The 18834-nt window shown below is 39.9% G+C and overlaps 1 protein-coding gene across 3 annotated transcripts in view; it reads left to right on the forward strand.

The window, feature by feature from the left end:
• LOC114069919 (A-kinase anchor protein 2-like) overlaps positions 1 to 18834 on the forward strand; it is a 157130-nt gene that overhangs the window by 35311 nt on the left and 102985 nt on the right. For all 3 annotated transcript variants that reach the window (XM_027907553.1, XM_027907085.1, XM_027907242.1), the window contains one exon: positions 14037 to 14119. In XM_027907553.1, coding sequence (XP_027763354.1) covers positions 14037 to 14119 — 83 coding nt within the window. The remainder of the gene's footprint in view (positions 1 to 14036; positions 14120 to 18834) is intronic.

Below are 18834 nucleotides of genomic sequence, written 5' to 3' on the forward strand. Positions count from 1 at the left end.
CCAATGCAATCAAAGGGAATCTTGTTTCTGATTTCTTGGGACCAGAATACACAGTGAAACTGTTTGTGTAAATCTTTGTAGGCCTGGATCCTAAAACAATTTACATGGAAGGATGCACTACATTACATAAGCCATAAATTTAAATCAACATACTAATATTATAAATACTGGATTTCCATGAAGTTAAGTTTAAAAGAAAAGTCTATTCTGTTGCCAGAAGCTCCTGAATATCCTATAAAGTTTCCTAGTGTAAAAAAGTATTTTTAAGTCCATTAATACAGTCAGTGTAGGCCATCTCTTTCCCCTATTAAAGAGACATGAGAGTTCAGTCTGCCTATCAAATATTTATGTAAGACATATTAAAAAAAAAGAACTTCCAACTCAGTCATGAGGGAGAGCCTACTGTAGGTATGCAGAAAACATTACTTGGCATTTGTTTACAACTTAAAACGCCGCCTATGTAGACTTTAGCCCATGTGACTCCTTGACCCACGTTTAAGATTTTGCAGTGACATCTGTCATGCCTAGCTTTGAGATTAGTAAGCTCCAACTCCAAAGCCTCTGAAAATACAAATTGTCTAAAGAAAAGTTATGAGGACATTTGACTTAACTCTGATTACCAGCAAGACTGTGTGGTTCAATACAAGTAGTTCTTCTTTAATAGTTCCTCTTTTCCATTGAATCAAAACTGTAATTTGTACAGTACTATGAATTAATGTATCAATAAGACAGAGGGCAATGTAGTCTGAACTGTAAGGTATATAGATCTTAAGTTAATCAAGATTAACATCTAGCAAAATGGGTGAGGAATGAGGGGCTGACGTATTAGGCATAGCAGAGCTGCTGGTAGAAGTGAACTGGAGGGTTTATAGGGTAAATAAAAACATAAGAATTGTTTCCAGAAACTGTTTAATCAAAAGCTATTACTGTAATGGAAGTGACCACATTTTGGAAATAATGCATAGTTCCAGCAGACTATAATTCTTGTTTTCAGACACAGTGATAAATCCAAAATGGTTACACAAATGAGCCTTGGCTTGGCAGCTGACATAGTGTAAAGTTAGGCCTCCCTCAAGAATTGCATATAATTTAATGACAACTTAATAACTTAAGAACAAAGTGATAGAATCTTGCACAATAGCATGTGGGCCTTGTGCAACTGACCTGGTACACTTGATTTTACTGAAGTATCAAACAACTCAAGTATTTGTGGAATATCCCTCATTATTCCCAGGGAATAGGTAAAGAATTGAATGGAAGTGGTCTTTAACAACTAAAGTGCAAACAATGCTGTAAGCTATATTTTAGCATGTAATGTGTGTTTTAGGGCAACAGCATCCCATTAAGGCAGAGAAGTGCTACCACTGTCATCTGAAAAATAAGGAACTAAGACAGGAGAAAATTAAGTGGCTTCCTACGATGTGGTAGCTGAACCATTTCCTCAGAAAAATACCTTTTCTGATGTTAATGTGTCTCTTCACTGTTACCATGCATGCACAGAGGACAAGTCATGAACAGAAGAGCTACCAGGTGGGTAACTATTTCTCAGCTGCAAGGAGCCCTGTTAAAAACCTGTACACCCACAGGGTGCTTCAATTACAGAGCCTAAACCTCCTGTGTGTACAGTTATTACTGATGTATACCATCAGCAAACATTTTGTTTAGCAATGACCCATCATGAGAAAAGCTTCTGCTGCCCCATAAGTGTGTATCACTGTCACTGGGAGCTGTTAGGTACAGAGGCAGTTCTCATTATCTAATAGAGCAGGCTGTTTGGCAGGGTGTGCTAACCCAAAGCCAAAGAAAAATCACCTGCCATTGCTTTATGACGGTCATTGTGCTGAAGCATTACTAGAGGATGGGGGGAAATGCCATGGCATTACATAGCAGAAACATGACTGTTCCCATGAGAGAGGCATCTTTTACTGCTTCCTTGTATAAGCAGTGTTCTGATGATGTTTCTGGAGGGCAGAAAGAAAAAAACCAAACCCACAAGAACACAAGTGTTTTGTCTTCTGTCCTCTTTTTCTTTGCTTTTCTAAATTTCTGCAGCATTTTGGTAACTCAGTCTCAAGTAATGTACAGTTTTCCAGTAACAATCACCCAAGTCACTGATTTTTAGCAGAAGCACTCTGAGCAAAGGCAGACAGGGGAATCAACATGCCTTAAACCACATTAGCCAGAGATGCACTTACATAGCAGCAAATACTAAGTAATATCCCATTTTACTAGGATAAGATCTATCTTTTAATTTAAGCCAAAATAAAATAACAAATTACAAAAACTATTGAAACTGATCCATTACAAAGGAGAAGACAAAGGGAGAGTTATTTGGTAACTCTTTAGTCTCCCAGCATTGTTTCTCAGATCCTCCACAGCTGAAGGCATCTAGACAGAAGGAAAAAGCAGGAACGGTGAAATGCTAGCTTCCAGTGCTTCTTCTCCAGATGTTCACTTAGAGAATGAATACACTTCCTAGTATAACTCTAAGAAAAGTTGGGTGCTCAGAAGCAGCTCTTGTAGAAACTCAAAAGACCTACCTCAGATTCAGGGAAGGAGGATTCATAGTCCCATTAAACTAAGGTTGCACTGAACAAGCCCCTGCTTGTGTCCCCATCTGTTAGTTTCCATTATGTATATACATAGCCCTAGGCCAGGCACTGTTTTTCAACCACATTTGCATTATGCAGGAAACATTTCTGCTCATTAAATCTATTGGGTTTTAAAGTCTAAGCTTTGGGATAGCACCAAAAATTTCATCTGACCATCCCCGCTTTAAAAAAAAAAAACAAACCACACAACAAAAAAAACACCAAAAACCAAACCAAACAACCTTAAACATTTATCTGAAGTCAACTATTCAGCTCTTTCTGCTAAACACAGGAGAACGTTCAGCCCGGATACAAATATGTAAATGTGTGGTTGACTTCAATGGCCATTCAGCTTAGCTGTGTCAAAGCTGAATTAGGCCTTAGGTCCCAAACTGTCTTGTCTGCTCTTGCCATCTGTCTTTCTTTGCTAACCTAATTCCTTATTAAATAGGGTGTCCATAGTGAGTGTGAACCTATTCGCTGATCCTTTCTCTGCAACAAACACTGCTAGAGGCTAAAATTCCTGAAAGTTATGACTACACTGACTGCCTCTGCCTCTGGATATTATGAGAGGTTCTTTTAAGGTGGTCTGAAATTCAGATTGAGAATGTTTGTATTCCTGAGCATTCAATCTCTTTACAGTCTCATATCTTAGCTGTTCAAAATGTCTGTTCTTAGATGTTTTTGAACTGATAGTGCTAGATATGGTAGTTCAGATACCATGTAGATAATGATGGTGTTATGCAGCAGGAAAAAAACAACCAAATAAAACCCCCAAAAAACAAACAAACAAATGTCTCCGTGTCAACAAACCAAGGGGTAACAGATTCAGAAAACATATTAAAGGGACAAGACAGAGATGTGTCCAATGACAGTCCTAATCTAGTGATTGTGATGCTGGAGGAAATACAAGGGATACAGACTGTTACAGGGATTCTCCCTGTATGACGACTCTTCCTGCTGCTGTCAAAGACAATTCTTCCAGTCCAGTGGGGTATTCTGTTCTAAGAAACTGTCTTTTACTGAACTAGAAGACTCACTGCTGTTCTCAGAAAACAGAAATGTGGAAAATCCAAGCAACCTACCCATACTGTTAAAATAAATTAAGCATGACAGTTACTTTTATCTGTTACTTAGTGCACATTGTGAAGAGAATATTTGAATAGTCTGAATAAAGGAAGAAACAGCTACAAACTTAACTTAAACTCACATTGAAGTATTCACAAATTGAGAGTTGCTGAGGATCAAGTAATTTGATTATCATTTAAAGTGAATGGAAAAAAGGGGGGGGGGGGGGGAAGAAAAATCCCACACCTCCTCTCTATTCATCATGTCTCTACAATTTCATGTTCCAGGCAAGACTTGACATGAAAGCAGAGTGGTTCTTTCAAAAAGAGGCTTTCTAATAAATTTCTAATTTCTAGAAATCTCACAAGAAACTTAGCTTGCTAAATTTCAACAGGAATGGTTTAGAGCAGTCTGACATTTGGGTGCTTACCCTGAAACCTTCTGAAATTTCCTGCTCTTTTTTTTCAGAGCTGGAATCTCTCTACAGGACAGGCTGCCTGTTTTAAAATGTTATTTTAAAAGCTAATAAAAGCAAGTAATAACTGTAGCACAGAAGCAATAAGTATTTGAGTTACAGGTAATGTGAAAGTTAATTGAAACCCTGATGTAATTTTATGCTTTCTTCATGCTCTGTTCCACTAGTGTTATGGGCTTATTGTCAAGATGAGAGCTGCGAAAAATGTTTATTGCTACCCTGGTAAAGGCACTGCACTGGATTTTTTCTCAAGAGAGTAGCTTATTCTCTCAGGAAGACACTTTACTGAATCAACACTATTCTATGTTCATGCTAAGGAGGAACAGAGGAAACCAAATAAATAGGACAGCTAAAGGGAGATGCATGTACACTACATTTTAAAAGGAGGTCAGTTTTGGTTATTACAGCTTTAGCATGCCCCGAGCTAGGCTCAGGGCTCAAGCACCATAAAAACTCGACAGTCACATATACTGTCCATGCATCAGCTTCCACTTTGGTGCAGCCTGCACAGATGGACTGTCTCATCGGAGAGGGAAACCTCTCACAACATGGGACTGCCTTGTGTGTGACTTCTGCCCCAGCAGGTCATGAGGGTGCTGTAAACTAAAGCAATTGGGCTCCAAAAAGTTGAATCCAAGCACAGCTGCCAAAAATGAAGCATTAGCCTTAGCAGTTCTTTAATGCATTGTGGAATGCAAGTGCTTAAAGACTTTCATTGCCTCAGTAATGTTTTTAATTTGAAATTTAGACAATGCATGCCACAGGACAGATAAACAGCTGAGAGAGAACAATGAGAACTGAGTTGATAATTTCCACAAGCCTGCAGAAGGCAACCATCTTATTGACTTTGGATTGTACTGTAGCTGTTTGTTCTACCCTTGAAGAGCCATGTTTAGCATACCACAGACACAAGAGTCAGAGTTTTTGCATTGCATCAGCAGGGCATGTTTTAAGGAGCACATGTTGTGACTTTGAAGAGCCGAGAGAGGAATTCATGGGGCTGGCCTGTGCTCTTTTAGGAAGTGCCGAGAGAAAACACCTCTTTAATCTCCCATTATGTTTACTAATGTGGAGGTTTGGAGGGGCTCCCAGACAGAATGTAGATTTTATGTTTCTGGATGCTATCTTTACATGAGTTCTCAAAGCATGGGACAGTCTTCATCCAGTTAGCCCATCTCAGTGCAGCAGGACTCAAAAAGTACTCATGAAACGTTGCTTGTTATACTTCTCATAATGCCCTAAGTATTGTCTGGAATGTGATGGATAGGACGTCATTAGAGATTACACATTAACTTATGATCTGTCCTTAAATATTAAACCTTTTATGTGAACAACATAGCCTAATGTCATGAAACAAAAATACTAATTTATTTTCTCTTTAGTTTGGCTTTTCCTTTCAAAGCACTTGATCTCTTCCCCTGTTAGGGAGCCAAGCAATCCTTTCTTGAACCCTCTAAAGCATATGGCTTTAATAATAAAGACCACTGGAGTTTTGACCAGCAAGTCATGCCTCTTTTGAATGTTGTGGTTAGAAAATGAAACATTTCACTACCTATTTTAACTGGGGAGGTGATATGTGAATAACTGAGGAGGATATACCATATCTGGGTATTATGTTTGCCTGTCAGTTTGCTTTTTTGGGAAAACAAATAGTACTTAGAAAGCAAACATTATAATTTTTCCTAATTATATATAATTTTCTAAGATTATCCACAGAGGCCAGAGGCTGATGCATGTTCTCTAATTGAGCAGTAACTTACTCTATAAGTACTCCCTTTGAAATGATTGAAAATGATTACCATGCAGCACAGCTAAGTTTAGGTGAAGACAGGTGTCTTCATCCTTAAATGTCTGGATCTTATCTATGGTGTCCTTTTGTCAAAAGCCAGAATACATTAACGTTACGTCAAGCAGTGATTTTAATTTGACTACACAGCTACTAACCCTGTTCAGTGGTCTAGATCTCTTCTTGCAGATAGTAGATCTACCCTCAACTTCAGGTGAACTCAATATCTGGCCTGAAAGGGTACACTCTCCTGGATTATGTGGCTTTCGAGCATTGTCATGGCTCATGCCATAACAACACCAGTTTTCCCGCACGTTTCAACTCGCATGTGCCATGTCTAGCAAGATTTGACAAGATTTGACTCTGATACTGCAGATTTTACAGGATTTGCACTAGCATGTGTCTAGTACAACCGCAGGATTGAGACGGATTCTTTCATATCTGACACATTACTCTTTACCACAACAGAAGACAGTGACAAGGCATTAATTAATACCATTTTCTACCAAGCGAAACTGACAGTTTTGACGTTGCAATAAAGTATTAATACAAATTTTTCCAACTGAAAAATTGCACATTTCTTCAAAGCAACTGACAGCACACTCTTAATGCAAAAGTATGCAAATCTGGGGATCACACCTTAGACCAGACCACAGTAAGTCTGGGTTTTGTCTGCCTCATTGCAATCTGGCCCTTAACCACAACAATCTAATTGGGCACACAAGCCCACTCTCAGTGTACTCAGGAGTCTTGCTGTTGCCTTATCAAGGACTGAATTACTTATTCAGGGTCTCATTCAGGGTCTCTTATTTGTTTAACTCCAGGATTACCTGTGAAAATCTTGGTTTTTTTTTTTAGCAACGTGGGAGATGGCTGCTCAGAATAAGCTATACCTGTTTATTCCTAAATCCACGGGTGGATATGTACAGTTCTATCATCTGTAGTGCACCTTCACTGAGCCTGATGTTTTTGTCAGATCTCTAAATGCAAACCAGATCCAAAATGTCACCTCTTAAGAAGACCGTGAGGTGTGAGAGGAAAATTGATAGCAATAGTTCCTCTCATATGCACTCGAATATTACCTGCAGCTTAATGTCAGCAGAATATGATTGTCTCACCTCCTTTGCAGTAGAGCCATCTGACACGTATAAGGCTTCACCATCTTTGAGTCAGAGTGGTTTCTCACCACCGGAAAAAGCAGATAAGCATAACTGGAAAATCATCTAAAGACACAGCTGAAAAATGGAGATTGATTTCGTCTTAGCTCCATGAGGTGCGTTGCAAAGGCACAGCCGTTTACTTCAGCCGTAGTATCCACTAGTGGGGAATGTCCTGTCTGCTGCTAAATGTCAGAGGGAATGACAAATGAAGAGAAAAGTAGGTTTAACTGCACATATGCCACTTTTGACTTTTGGAGATGCATCCACAGGATCTTTTGCTTATGTAGGTAGGGTTCCCCACTGTTGGTACATGCAACTGCAGGTCTAATTCAGGTAACAGAAGGATTAATAAAGATATGCCTTGTCTGCATCCGTGTGGCCTAGATCAGCGTGATGAACACAGGAGATAAACTGTCTGACTTGGCAATTGGACATAACTCTTGCAGTCCTTTCTGTTGGCTCTGCTGAGAGGGCTAGAAGCTCATCTTCGTGGTATTTACACACATGCATTTACACACGTGCATTTCTTGGGCCCAAGAAATCCTTTATGCAGGTGCAGTGAGGTGAGCACCACAAGCTGTTTGTCTCCTTCTCTGCATTACAGACATGGACTTTCAGTGCTGTTTCTGTAAGTGATGGCTTTTCTTTCTCCTCATAGAGAATGGTTATCACTAGCAGATAATCTTTCTGCTATCTTCTGCTTTCTTTCCTGTGGCTAGGCTTAAGATGTCATGATTAAAAAAGAATTTGGATTAATCACTTGTGCTTCCCTACTCATATCATTCAATGAGTTGTCTGCTATTTTTAAACCCTTGTGCAAGGCAATGAATCCATCATTTGGCTGCACTGCTGCGACGTACAGGAACTAACTCTCAACAAAGTTGGGAGGCTATCTTTTAATGATATAAGATCACACTTCTTATCTGGTAATTCCAGTAACATAATGTACTCCAAGGCAAATTATTACAAGTGAAAGAAGCAAAATTCACAGGTTTCCCCCTGAGGGAGGCATGAACCTCACAATTCATGTCAGAGTTTTAGCTTATTTCCTGCAGACATTTTCTCTATCAAAAACTTCAGAGAGTGGTTCTCTCTTGCTTCCATCAAAAGCTGCTCATTGTGAACAAGATTGTTGGGACTGGAAGCTATTTTCTAAGCAACACTGCAATCTCATTCTGTTAGAATAGCTTTAACTTTAGGGCTGGCCTATACTTACGGTTTCATTCCAAAATACATGTAGATTATGGCTCTGAGGGCATTTTGATTGCTTCATAGCAGAAATTGTGAACTTCTTGTACATTTGCAGCTATTTTATGGTACTACAATTAACTATTAAAATGATTTTGCCCACAGAGTTAAATCTGAGAGTAAATGCACACACAGAACCAACATTGGTTAATCACTGTTGGTCACCAGAAATTAAGTTGGTAGGTGGAAATACATTGTCAAAAGAAAGAAAGGACAAAGTTTGACACTAGTATTGCATGACATTCTAGTAAATGGTTGAAGATATAACTGGTCTCCCAAGCTGCCGTCTCTTCCCACACAACTGAAATGTGCAAAAGCCATGTCAAGAATATTGCTAGACTAGGCTAATTCAAATCACTCCTGAAGGCCTGACAGAGCTGAAGAGAGATAATCCATGTCAGTGATGGAGATCTGCACAATGTCTTTAACTACTCTGCCTGTAATCACCAATGAAAGTATAATTGAGGCACAAGTAGGTGTGACTTCCCTCCTACTAGCCCTACTAGGGAGATTTTTGTCATATTTGTATTGAAGCACAAAATACATCACAGTGTGAAAGAATGAAAAAAGCAATCATTTTGAAAAGAAAAGCCAATCAGCAAAGGGATTTGTGTCATTAGTTCTATAACCTCTGCATCCACACCTGTGAATAACACAATTATTAGATGCAGAAAAACACATTGTATGAGCTAGTGTACTTAAAACAATTGCTATCAGAGAGATAATCACGAGAAAAGGGGCACCTACAGCACTCTCTGCAGTAGACTGAAGATTCTATGGAAACTGAGACTAAAATATTTTCTTAACTACTAGAGATGAGCCTTCAAAACATTTTTAAAAGGGTAAGAAAGTTTCCTTGCTATCATTTCAAAGTCTAGCAAGGATACAATGCCTAAACCTAGTATTAATTAAAGAAAAGTAAGTGCAAAAACCAGATAAAGGAGCGGTTTTCTTCACCTCTTTTATTATGCCTTTTTCTTCCTGCTGATATTTGACCTCTCCCAATCTTAACACCATGAAACCACCAAGCCATTTAGTGGTTCAATAAATAAACATCAGCACTCTTGCTGAAAGGTCTTTTTTTCCTAGCCTGTGTCTCTTTTTTTGCTCTCCCTCTCCTTCCTCGAGAATTTTATTTGTCTGAATGACAAGAATAATTGGTGACAAACTCTGCTTTGTAGTGTAACATGGCATCTGTCTGCTGGCTCAGCTGGGCACTGCCAACATATCAACAGGAGGACATACACTGCCTTTCATTTTTAATGGCAAGTCTTATGTAGGTGAAAGAAAGCAGACTGAGAAACGGCAAGAATTCCTGCAATTCAAGTCAAGTGAAAGTAGTTGTTCTAATAATTGCCTCCTTGACCTGTTCAAGACCAAGTGGGTCAGTTTAGTGATGATCCAGGATTTACGTGGTTGGAGCTGACCTATTTCCTTCCAGTGTGAACAGGGCAGGAGACACTCTGGTGAGCAGCAGACTAGCCAGTAGACCTGGGATGCAAGCATCCTGCAGCAGGGAGAGAGGGCCAAACTGGGAGCAGTGATGTGTCCTTTTGGCACTGAAAAGAGCTAGAAGTGCTCCCACAAGAAGCCTGTCTCAGTGAAAGAGAATAATAAGCCTTAAACTGTTCCATCTGCATGCAAGTAAACAGTTGATTAGGTCAGAAAAAAATTACTATCTTGTGAGAAATGAAGAAGGATTGATTTAATTTTCCTGGTGAATACCCTTAAGTGCTTTATCTGCCTTCTCCTCTGAGGAGACAAATCTTTGTACTAAAGTTGTTTCCTGATTCAGCTCCTCTTATGCTACAACCTGCCCCTTTAATGCACCAGTTTATTTGGCAGGAGGATGTAAGCTGCCAGGTTTCAGATGGATATAGGCTGCTCCAGTGTTAATGGCAGTATGGCAAAGGCTTGGAGTTGTTTCCCACCAGCTTAACAACACAGCAACTGAGTCTGTATGCTGAAAACGGAGAGCACTCTGTTGCTAAAACAAATATCAAAACTAAGACCCTAAGTCTGTAGTTTCTGGCTAAGTTCTGCATTTGTGAAGGATTTTCTAAGAGAGTTTTGAGTATTGCAGAAAGTTGACATACTTCAGTAGCTGAATTGCACCTTAATGCTTCCTTTCTCTGTCTAGCTTCTATGAAAGTAGAGCAGAAACCAAAAGGACAGACTGAGATTGATGGAGCGAGGACCCTTGAGTTGAGTGTACAGCGCCAGGTCACTGCTAACCAAATTGGAGGTGCTTCCCTGTGGTTACAGTTCTGACCATGAAGAACTGTGATTCAGGAACAAATTGCTAAGGTCTCCCCTTGTTTGATAAGAGCAATGAGCGGGTGTGCACAGCAGTTTTCCAGATTCCTCATCAGTACCTCTATTTTTCATCCATATTCTACACATTGACTGCCAAATACATCACCAGGAACTGGACAGCTGACTCTTACTCAAATTTCACCCTTCCTGTCTTGACAATACCTGTTCCTTTCTCACCTGGCTGATGCTGGTGAGAGTCCAAATTCTTTCTAATTATCTGCACCTTGATTTCTCTCCCAAGTCCGTGTGAATATGTCTCTAAAGGAAAGAGACTATTAGCTCAGCTTCATTCCTGTTGTATTATTTGGTCCTCTTTATTGCAAAACTCCTGTCATCCATCAAACCCCATTCACAGTTGAAATCAACAGCAAATAAAAGGAAACAAATAAGTCAGCACAGTGGCACACAGAAGTGGAGCTTGCATGCACTGAGGTGGATGAAAAGCCACTGGGCCCCAATAGTGCTGATGGAGCTGCCCTGCAGCTGTTCTGGTTGAGTTACTTCATCACTGCTGTACAGACAATTAGACATAAAACTTTAGCTGTGCTAATGGCAGCAGGAACTGGTATTATTTGGGCCTTTAAAACATGTCCATGAATATGAAAAAGCTTGAATATTTATTTATTTTAATCTAAGGGTGATTATAAAGTTGCTGTGTCCTTCATGCAAATCAAGTCCAAGGTCCATGCTGTAGGAGATATGGCTTATCAGTAAATACAGTGTGGGGATGAAGTCTCTTCAGGTTTATGGCATTGATTTATTTATTGAGATTTGTGAGAAATATGCCATTTTCTTTTGTGTGTTAATTTCTAGGCCTCAGACTGTCATGACCTTTTTTTTCTATTTAAGTACATTTATTACCACTGTACTGCATTCTTCTTAATCTTTCATGTGTTGCCACATCAGTGGGGAATATCACTTACAAGTGGATAACTTAAGTCAATGCCAGTGCCTTCCAAGGATTATGCAGAATGCTAGTTGTGGCACAAGTGTACAATTAGGCAACCCACATCTCCATTTAGAATCCTAGTCACCAGACTGCTCCTTTTCGGTGGCCATAGGCTGCACATACATCACTCCGTCAGAGAACAGTAGTATGCTTTTTAGTGAAGTGATCCCTCTCTCTGCAACCACACTTGCACTTGGTTCGGATGTGGAGTGATTCACACTACATGATGCGACTGCTGAATTACACACAAGAGTGCTTTGGGAGGAAACCAAACCATAAACTCTGATGCAAGGTCACATTCAATACTTTTCAAATCTAGTGTAAACACAAATGTTCTAATCAAGTATTACCCCTTCTGACTCTGTGGCAACATTCACTCTAAAGAATCAGACTAAATCTAATGGGCATTAAGTCCTGAAAATATTTATAATACAGATTTAGAGACTTCAGTGACAACTGATCACATCCTTTGATCTGCTCCTACAGCTACGAGGTAGTGCGGAGGTGTCCATTCAGGGACTACATGCTGAAGGCCTCACAATTCCAAATGTACTGCAGAAAAAGATGCAGTGTGTCCTGGGTGTGAAGGGAAGCTCTACTGAAATGGCAAAAAAAAAAGGCACACAGGTCTATTTTATATCTATGTTTGGATAGCAGGAGAACTTATAAGTATCAGTAGACAGAGGCCCAATGTGCTAAAATGTCCTATAGATGTATAACAAGGGGGATCCTTTTGACCTGAGATTAGCATAAATAAAGATATCAAAGAGAGCTGGAAATAAATAAATAAAAAACCACAACAACAACAAAAAACACAAACAAACAAACAAAAAAATCAGGACAAAATACACTAGTTGCTTCTCCTGCAGCACCACTTCCAAAGCAGCAATGCTCTGTGGCTCTGTAAACTACATGGACACTACAGGCTGACGTGTGGGAAGAGGAGAGGTCAGCTCCAAAGAGCCTGTGCAGGAAAAAGTTAAAAGCACTTAAGGGATTTTGGAACAGAAGTTTCACTGGCACTTTTTGATATTCTTCTTCCAGAGCAAAAGATGTCTGTCTGAGGCTGCCCCCAGCCAATATTGTTAGAAAGCAAGATACAGGTCTGTGGTGTCTCTGCACATCCATAGGTAAACTACAGCTCAAGCTAGCACAGTTAGCATGTGCCACTGTGTACTGGAGCAACAAATAAGCAAGGGGCACCTCTGATTCACAGATCCTTTTGCATAAGTAATCATAACACAACTGTGGCATATACATAAACAGTAGTGGGTTGAAGAGACACGCTCAAGATTATAGAATTGAATAGCTGCAGAGGGCATGAATAATTATCTTTGTATTGACCAAGGGCTGCAGAGCCATTTCAAGCTGTATTATTACTTGAGACCTATTTCAAATTTAGTAGGTATGCACAGAAAATTATTCAGTGTATTCTCAGTGTGAATGTGCACGTTCAATAGATCTACTGGAGATGATACACAAATCCTTATACATCCTGTTCCTCTACAGAGGAGATGATGTAACCCCTATAATTTAATTTTGCAGTTTAGAAAGTATTTACTGATTTAATATGACTCTAGTCCACCATTATTTATTGCAATTATTGCCATTGCTATGGAAATCCCAAAAGCAATCAAGCAGCTGTCTGTCACCAGCTATGCTTACGCAAGATTGTCCCTGAAGGTGAAATTAGTGAATATGTTCTTACCTTTTTCAAGGCTTAAACTTGATGTAGAAATAAAAGTACAGAGGTTCTTCCAGACAGGACTAACAGGCTGCCCGCATCATGCTCTGTGAGCTGTGCTTGTGACCTGATATCACCTGATAAGCAGTGGTAACTACTGCCTGGATGACAAACAACATTCATTAATAAGATGCAATTAGTTAGGGTCCTAGGTACTCTTAGTGTCCCTACTCTTTGGATACACAGAAGTGATGAAAGGTCCTCTGGCTACTCCCCAAGACAGGACAAGCTTATCCAGGGGATGGTGTGAGCACCCTCAGCACAGCAACACAGGTGAGCGCAGAGCAACCAGTGTCCGGAGCTCTCTGGGTCTGACAAGGCTGGACCTGACAGACAGAGCCACCCCACCCCCCACCAGGGACCAGGGCAGCCATAGCACTGAGCACCATCCTAGGGAGAGGGATGGCCACTGGGCAGTCTGAAATGGAATACGTCCTTCCTGAGCCATGGCGCACTGTGCCAACACACTAAGCACCCATTGCATTTTCTCCTAGAGGTGGCTGCATCTATGCAGCATGCAGAGCTGTCTCCAGGTGGCAAAGATATTTCTCAGTCATTGTTTTTGTACCTTTTCTGCTCTCTTTAACAACACTGACAAGGCTGGTGACAGAGCACAGCGGGTAGAAATGGATCCAAAGCAAAGCAACCTCTCAGCCATGCATATTCTCCCATGGGCAATAAATGTCTTTGGTTTTGTAGGTGCAGGAGGATTGGCTATGCATCTGGGGGACCCACTGGCATCATGCTCCTGTGAAAGTTCTGAAGCCAAAGAGGGTGCAGGGGTAAGTTTTCTCTCACTGTGTCCTTCTGGGAGGCACAGGGATCTGCACTGTGCTCAGATATAATGCTTGCTGGCACCCCATGCTCAATAGAGTGCGCCACACCTTCAGCTGCAATGAGGTTGTCATGGTGGAAGCAGTTTGCACAGCAGACCCTATTGGTGTAAACTGAACTCACTTGGCTACCACAGGACCTCTTTCTAATTATTTGGAAGTCTAGTGCAATGGTTCAGATTAGGAGGATTTTCAGTAAAAGTAAATCTCTTGCAAGGTTTTGTTAAATAATCCTGGCAGTTTACAGAAGATGCAGTCAAACCAATGACCTATCCTTCCTCACTGACATCCCTTGCACGTTCACTTCTTCTCAGGCCCCTCTGCACTTACTGCTACCCCACCTCCTTTCCTATGCAGGACAGCTCTGTTGGAGCAGCTGGTGCAGGAGGAGGGCAAGTATTTGAGAAGCATTGCCCTCACCTGGTAGCCTGGTGTGGTTGGGTGGCATGTGGAGATACAGTTTTGCTGGCAAAGCCGTGATGGGAATACTCCTGTTTCTTTGTCATTCTCACTGTGATCACGTGCAGCCATGTGTTTTTAACAGCAGCAAAAGAATTTGTCAGCAAGATACTGAGACTGGACAGGCAGAGAATAGGCTGGTGAATTCCTGCAGGGCCAGGATGTTCATCTTCAGGGTGGCTGATATTGCTGACCGTGAAGCAGTTTTTGTCTAAAGACAAAACCAGCCATGTTAAAAACTAGAAGCCTCTCCAAAAATTTTTTATCATAGGTTGGACATTTTAAAATAAAGATGCAAACTTGAATACAAGTAGCCCATATTAATGCCTACATTTATTTTAATCTTTCACACTTCTTTAAATTAAATTAAAATAGCAATCAAGGCTGTTAAACCAGTTCAGACGAGACTGATAAAGCATATTTCATACATCTGCTATAAAAGTAGAGTTGTTTTTTGTTTGTTTTGTTTTTAATTACATTTAGTGAAATTTAGCCCAATAACTAACACTTTGTTCAGAGAAGCATTTAAAGATAAAAATGCAGAAAGTTTATTTCTTCTTGTGGTCTATGAGTAAAAACTGGTGTGACAAGCTCACACCAGCTAGCTTTAAGATCTTAAAGGCCATGGTGAATAATCAGCTAAAACCAGCATCTGCTGAATAATTTCTATTAATGAGGAAAATGTAAACAAACACATATTTCTTATAATATTAACTTGTTTTCTTTTACTTTTTAAGGAACAAATTAATTTTTTCAAAATCCAGGTTTTATTTAAGTGCTGATTAAATCCCAAAGGGGGTGGAATAAGATGATGTTTAAAAAATACCAAAACAAAACAGATCTGCTAGGAACAAATATGAATCTGACTACATGTGGTTAACAATTTAGAATGGACAACATAGCACAAAATTTCACACTCTTGGCTATTGAAAACAATGACCAAATTTAAAGTTATATCTATATAAAGCAGCAAATCAACATGTCCCTGAGGATATCAGTCAATAAGAATCTACCTTTCTTTAGGAAAACAATTTACAACACAAGCAATAAAAGTAAGCTTCAAATTGATAATGCAAAGAAGTCAAAATTGAACTTTCATGTTATGGTTAAATCCGATATTTAAATAATTCTGATTGCAGCTGGAGCATGAATTTGCACAGGCATTCACAGATGTTTTGCCCTGGTTGCTATCAGTGCTCTGCTCAATGTAGTATCACTTCGAGGCAGTTGTATATTGCAAGGACCTCCAGGGCTGCTGGGAAAGCTCTGAGAGTTTAATCAGCCTTTAACGTTCTCTGGCGTAAGTTAAGGTCATACTTAAGGAAGAGGGGGAAAAAATGCTCAATGACTGTGGAATGCAATTTGTTTTAATAACACGGTACTTCCAATGCTTGGGAGTGTAACATCATGCAGAACAAAATCTGACTTAGCATTGCTTCCTCCTTGGTTTTAAAACAGAGGTCTCCTTTTTTTAATAAAGACCCCCCGCTGAGGGAGGACATTTAGTGACAGAATTTTGTAAGAGGGAGGCTGACTCAGTGCTGGCACTAATGCAGCGTGAGCAGAATCAGCAAAGTGCTAGCACAGGAAGGTCAATAAAGTCCATGAGAGTATCCTTACCTGCATGGATAGCAAATGGCAAAGAGCTGAAATTTTCTTTAATAACGTGCTAACAACTTGTGAAAAGGATGATCCTGATGTTTGAGGCAAAGACTATATGGAGCAGATGGATATAAACTCTTCTAAGCTTGCATTTGCCAAGAGAGATAAATCCAAAATGATTGTCCGTTCTATTGCTAATATGTCAAACAGGAAATGCTATTTTCGTATAAGAAAACTATTAATTTTAGATCAACTCTGACAATAACCTATGCAAACCTAGTTGCAATATTCTTTAGATAATACCAAGAGAAAGTCGATTTTCAGTTAATAGAAACAGGAAAGAGAATTCTTGATATATCTGTTATTTTCATTGTAAAGTTCCTCTCGACTTTAACGAACAAAGAAGCAATAAGCTACGCTTAGGTCCTGGCTGTGTTCTTGATTGTCTGGTTCAAGTCAATAGTAATTTGTGTAGCTTCTAATAAAGCGTAGAAAATTAATACATCCAATAGGTAATGACATTCATGGCCAGTGAAGACAGGATATGGATCAGTAAACAAATGTTACACTTGCAACATTCTCCCTTACAAGAAGGGAAAAACATGATCATACAAAAGAACCATTCCATGTAACATGCTCAGAACTAGCCAAACTGAACCTACTGCTGGACAAGACAAAGTTTATGAAGGATCTTGGCGAGGTTTTTTTATGTTTCTTTCTTCTTCTCTAAATAGCAAAATGCTGCCTCTTCATTGTTGCATTTAAAACACACCCTGTTATGCCTGCAGCTCTTTTAGAGTTCAGGTTCAGAATACCATGTACTTCATTACTGAGCCATTCTTGCAGCTTTTGCTCAAAAAGAAGTGCATGTGCGTGGGAGTAGTATAAACTGCAGCTGGTTGTCTTTATTTTTCCACCATTACTGCTGCTGACTGGTAATAAGGAAGAAGATGTACATATATACCATTTGGTTTTTCTGCAATACTGCTGTACAAGAGGCTGAGAAATTATCTTGGTGAACAACTTCTAATTTCAACAAGACCTTTAGGACCATAAAAAGATCAGCAGTTGGCTGAAAGAATTTGTTTTGCAGGGAAAGGAATGCTAGTATTTTGCTGTTGAGTTCTATCAGAGATACAGAAATTTAATTTGCTTTTTCATTGGTGTTATGAAATGTTATATCACCAAATGACCACAGTAAGTCCAGAAATTTCTGGAAAGATTAATTAACTTCACTGTGCAGCTGCTCAAAAACAAATAAACAAACAAACAATAAATCAAGCAGATCCAGGATATACCCCTTCCCCTCATCCACTCTCACCCTGCTGCCATAAATGTGCTATGGATGAAAACTTTACAGATAACTCAAAATGACAGAGGCTTTGATATTTTGAGCACTCTGGATCAGTTTATAATGGAAATGCTCTTTCTGCACAGTACATTTATCTGAAGATTGTGAGGCCAAACACCAAAAGTCTCTGGTCATCTTCTGAAGTGTAAGCCTGCATGGCTTTATACCCCCTTCTTCCTGACCCTTCAGGCAGTTTCAGACATATCTTGCCATTATGCCAGCCGTGAAGGGGTGCTGCTGAAACTTAGACATAGTATGCAGTAAAACACCAAGGGAAGGTACAAGGCAACCTCAAAGAGCAGAGTAGTTCACTTTCTGCAGCTGATGCTTTCCCCAGATGACTCCTGCCAGCTCTCATCACTGCTTTCCCAGGCTGCACTCTCAATCCCTGGTCCTTGCTGAAGTTCACCTTGTGCTGAAGTCAGCAGAGCTGGGTTGGGTAACAGAGAGAAGGATTCATCTGAGTCACTGTCCTGCATGTCACAGAACACAACTAAGAGTTCATTTCCAATTATTTCTTCTAATTCCTCCCAAGTGCATCTTTGTATCCTGATAGTGGAGGCAGACAACATTGGTCAGGGAAACTAGAGACCTGTCAGTCACTCAGAGTGATAGGAGACATTATGTTTGATCTCTGGCATTGTAATTTTATCTCTGTGAATTCTTATGGAAACTGTCAAAGCAAAGTAACAAGACTGACAAGCTTTGCCACCTGTGTAAAACATGCCCCCCTACCTCCATACTCGAAGACAAATAAGATTGCCTTCTCCAACAGCATGTTAGTTAGACATTAAAAAGCACAGCAGTTTTGTAGTGCAGAGGTGGATTTCCATACAGAATACTGAGTATATTTAATCAGCAGACTTATTATCAGCTTCTCGTATTGTCTTATTATAGTTTTATTTTGCCTGATTGCACTTCTGATGATCAGAAAATGTAGTGAAGCTAAGACCTCATCTTACTGCAGAAACAGCAGGCTTAAGGCTGGCCATGGGTTTGGCCACTGTGCCTGTTCCCCTTCTAATTCAAGAAGGGGGCACGTCTTTAGGAAAGCATGGTACTGTTATTTGAAAGGAAAAAAACACAGTCTTTCTCATGAGACAAACAATTTCTTCTTTGAAATTATTACCCTCTTCTTTGAAATATTATCCGCTTGTCTCTGACTTTCTGAGAACCTTCAGGTAGTCTCGGTATTCTCAATCACTTCTAGTGTTGCCATCCACCCTGCAACAGCTGACACGTTCCAGTTGTG

This window comes from Empidonax traillii, unplaced genomic scaffold (genome assembly GCF_003031625.1).
Source record: "Empidonax traillii isolate 1590-97213 ecotype Southwest subspecies unplaced genomic scaffold, ASM303162v1 scaffold3:size4013460, whole genome shotgun sequence".
Lineage (NCBI taxonomy): Eukaryota > Metazoa > Chordata > Aves > Passeriformes > Tyrannidae > Empidonax > Empidonax traillii.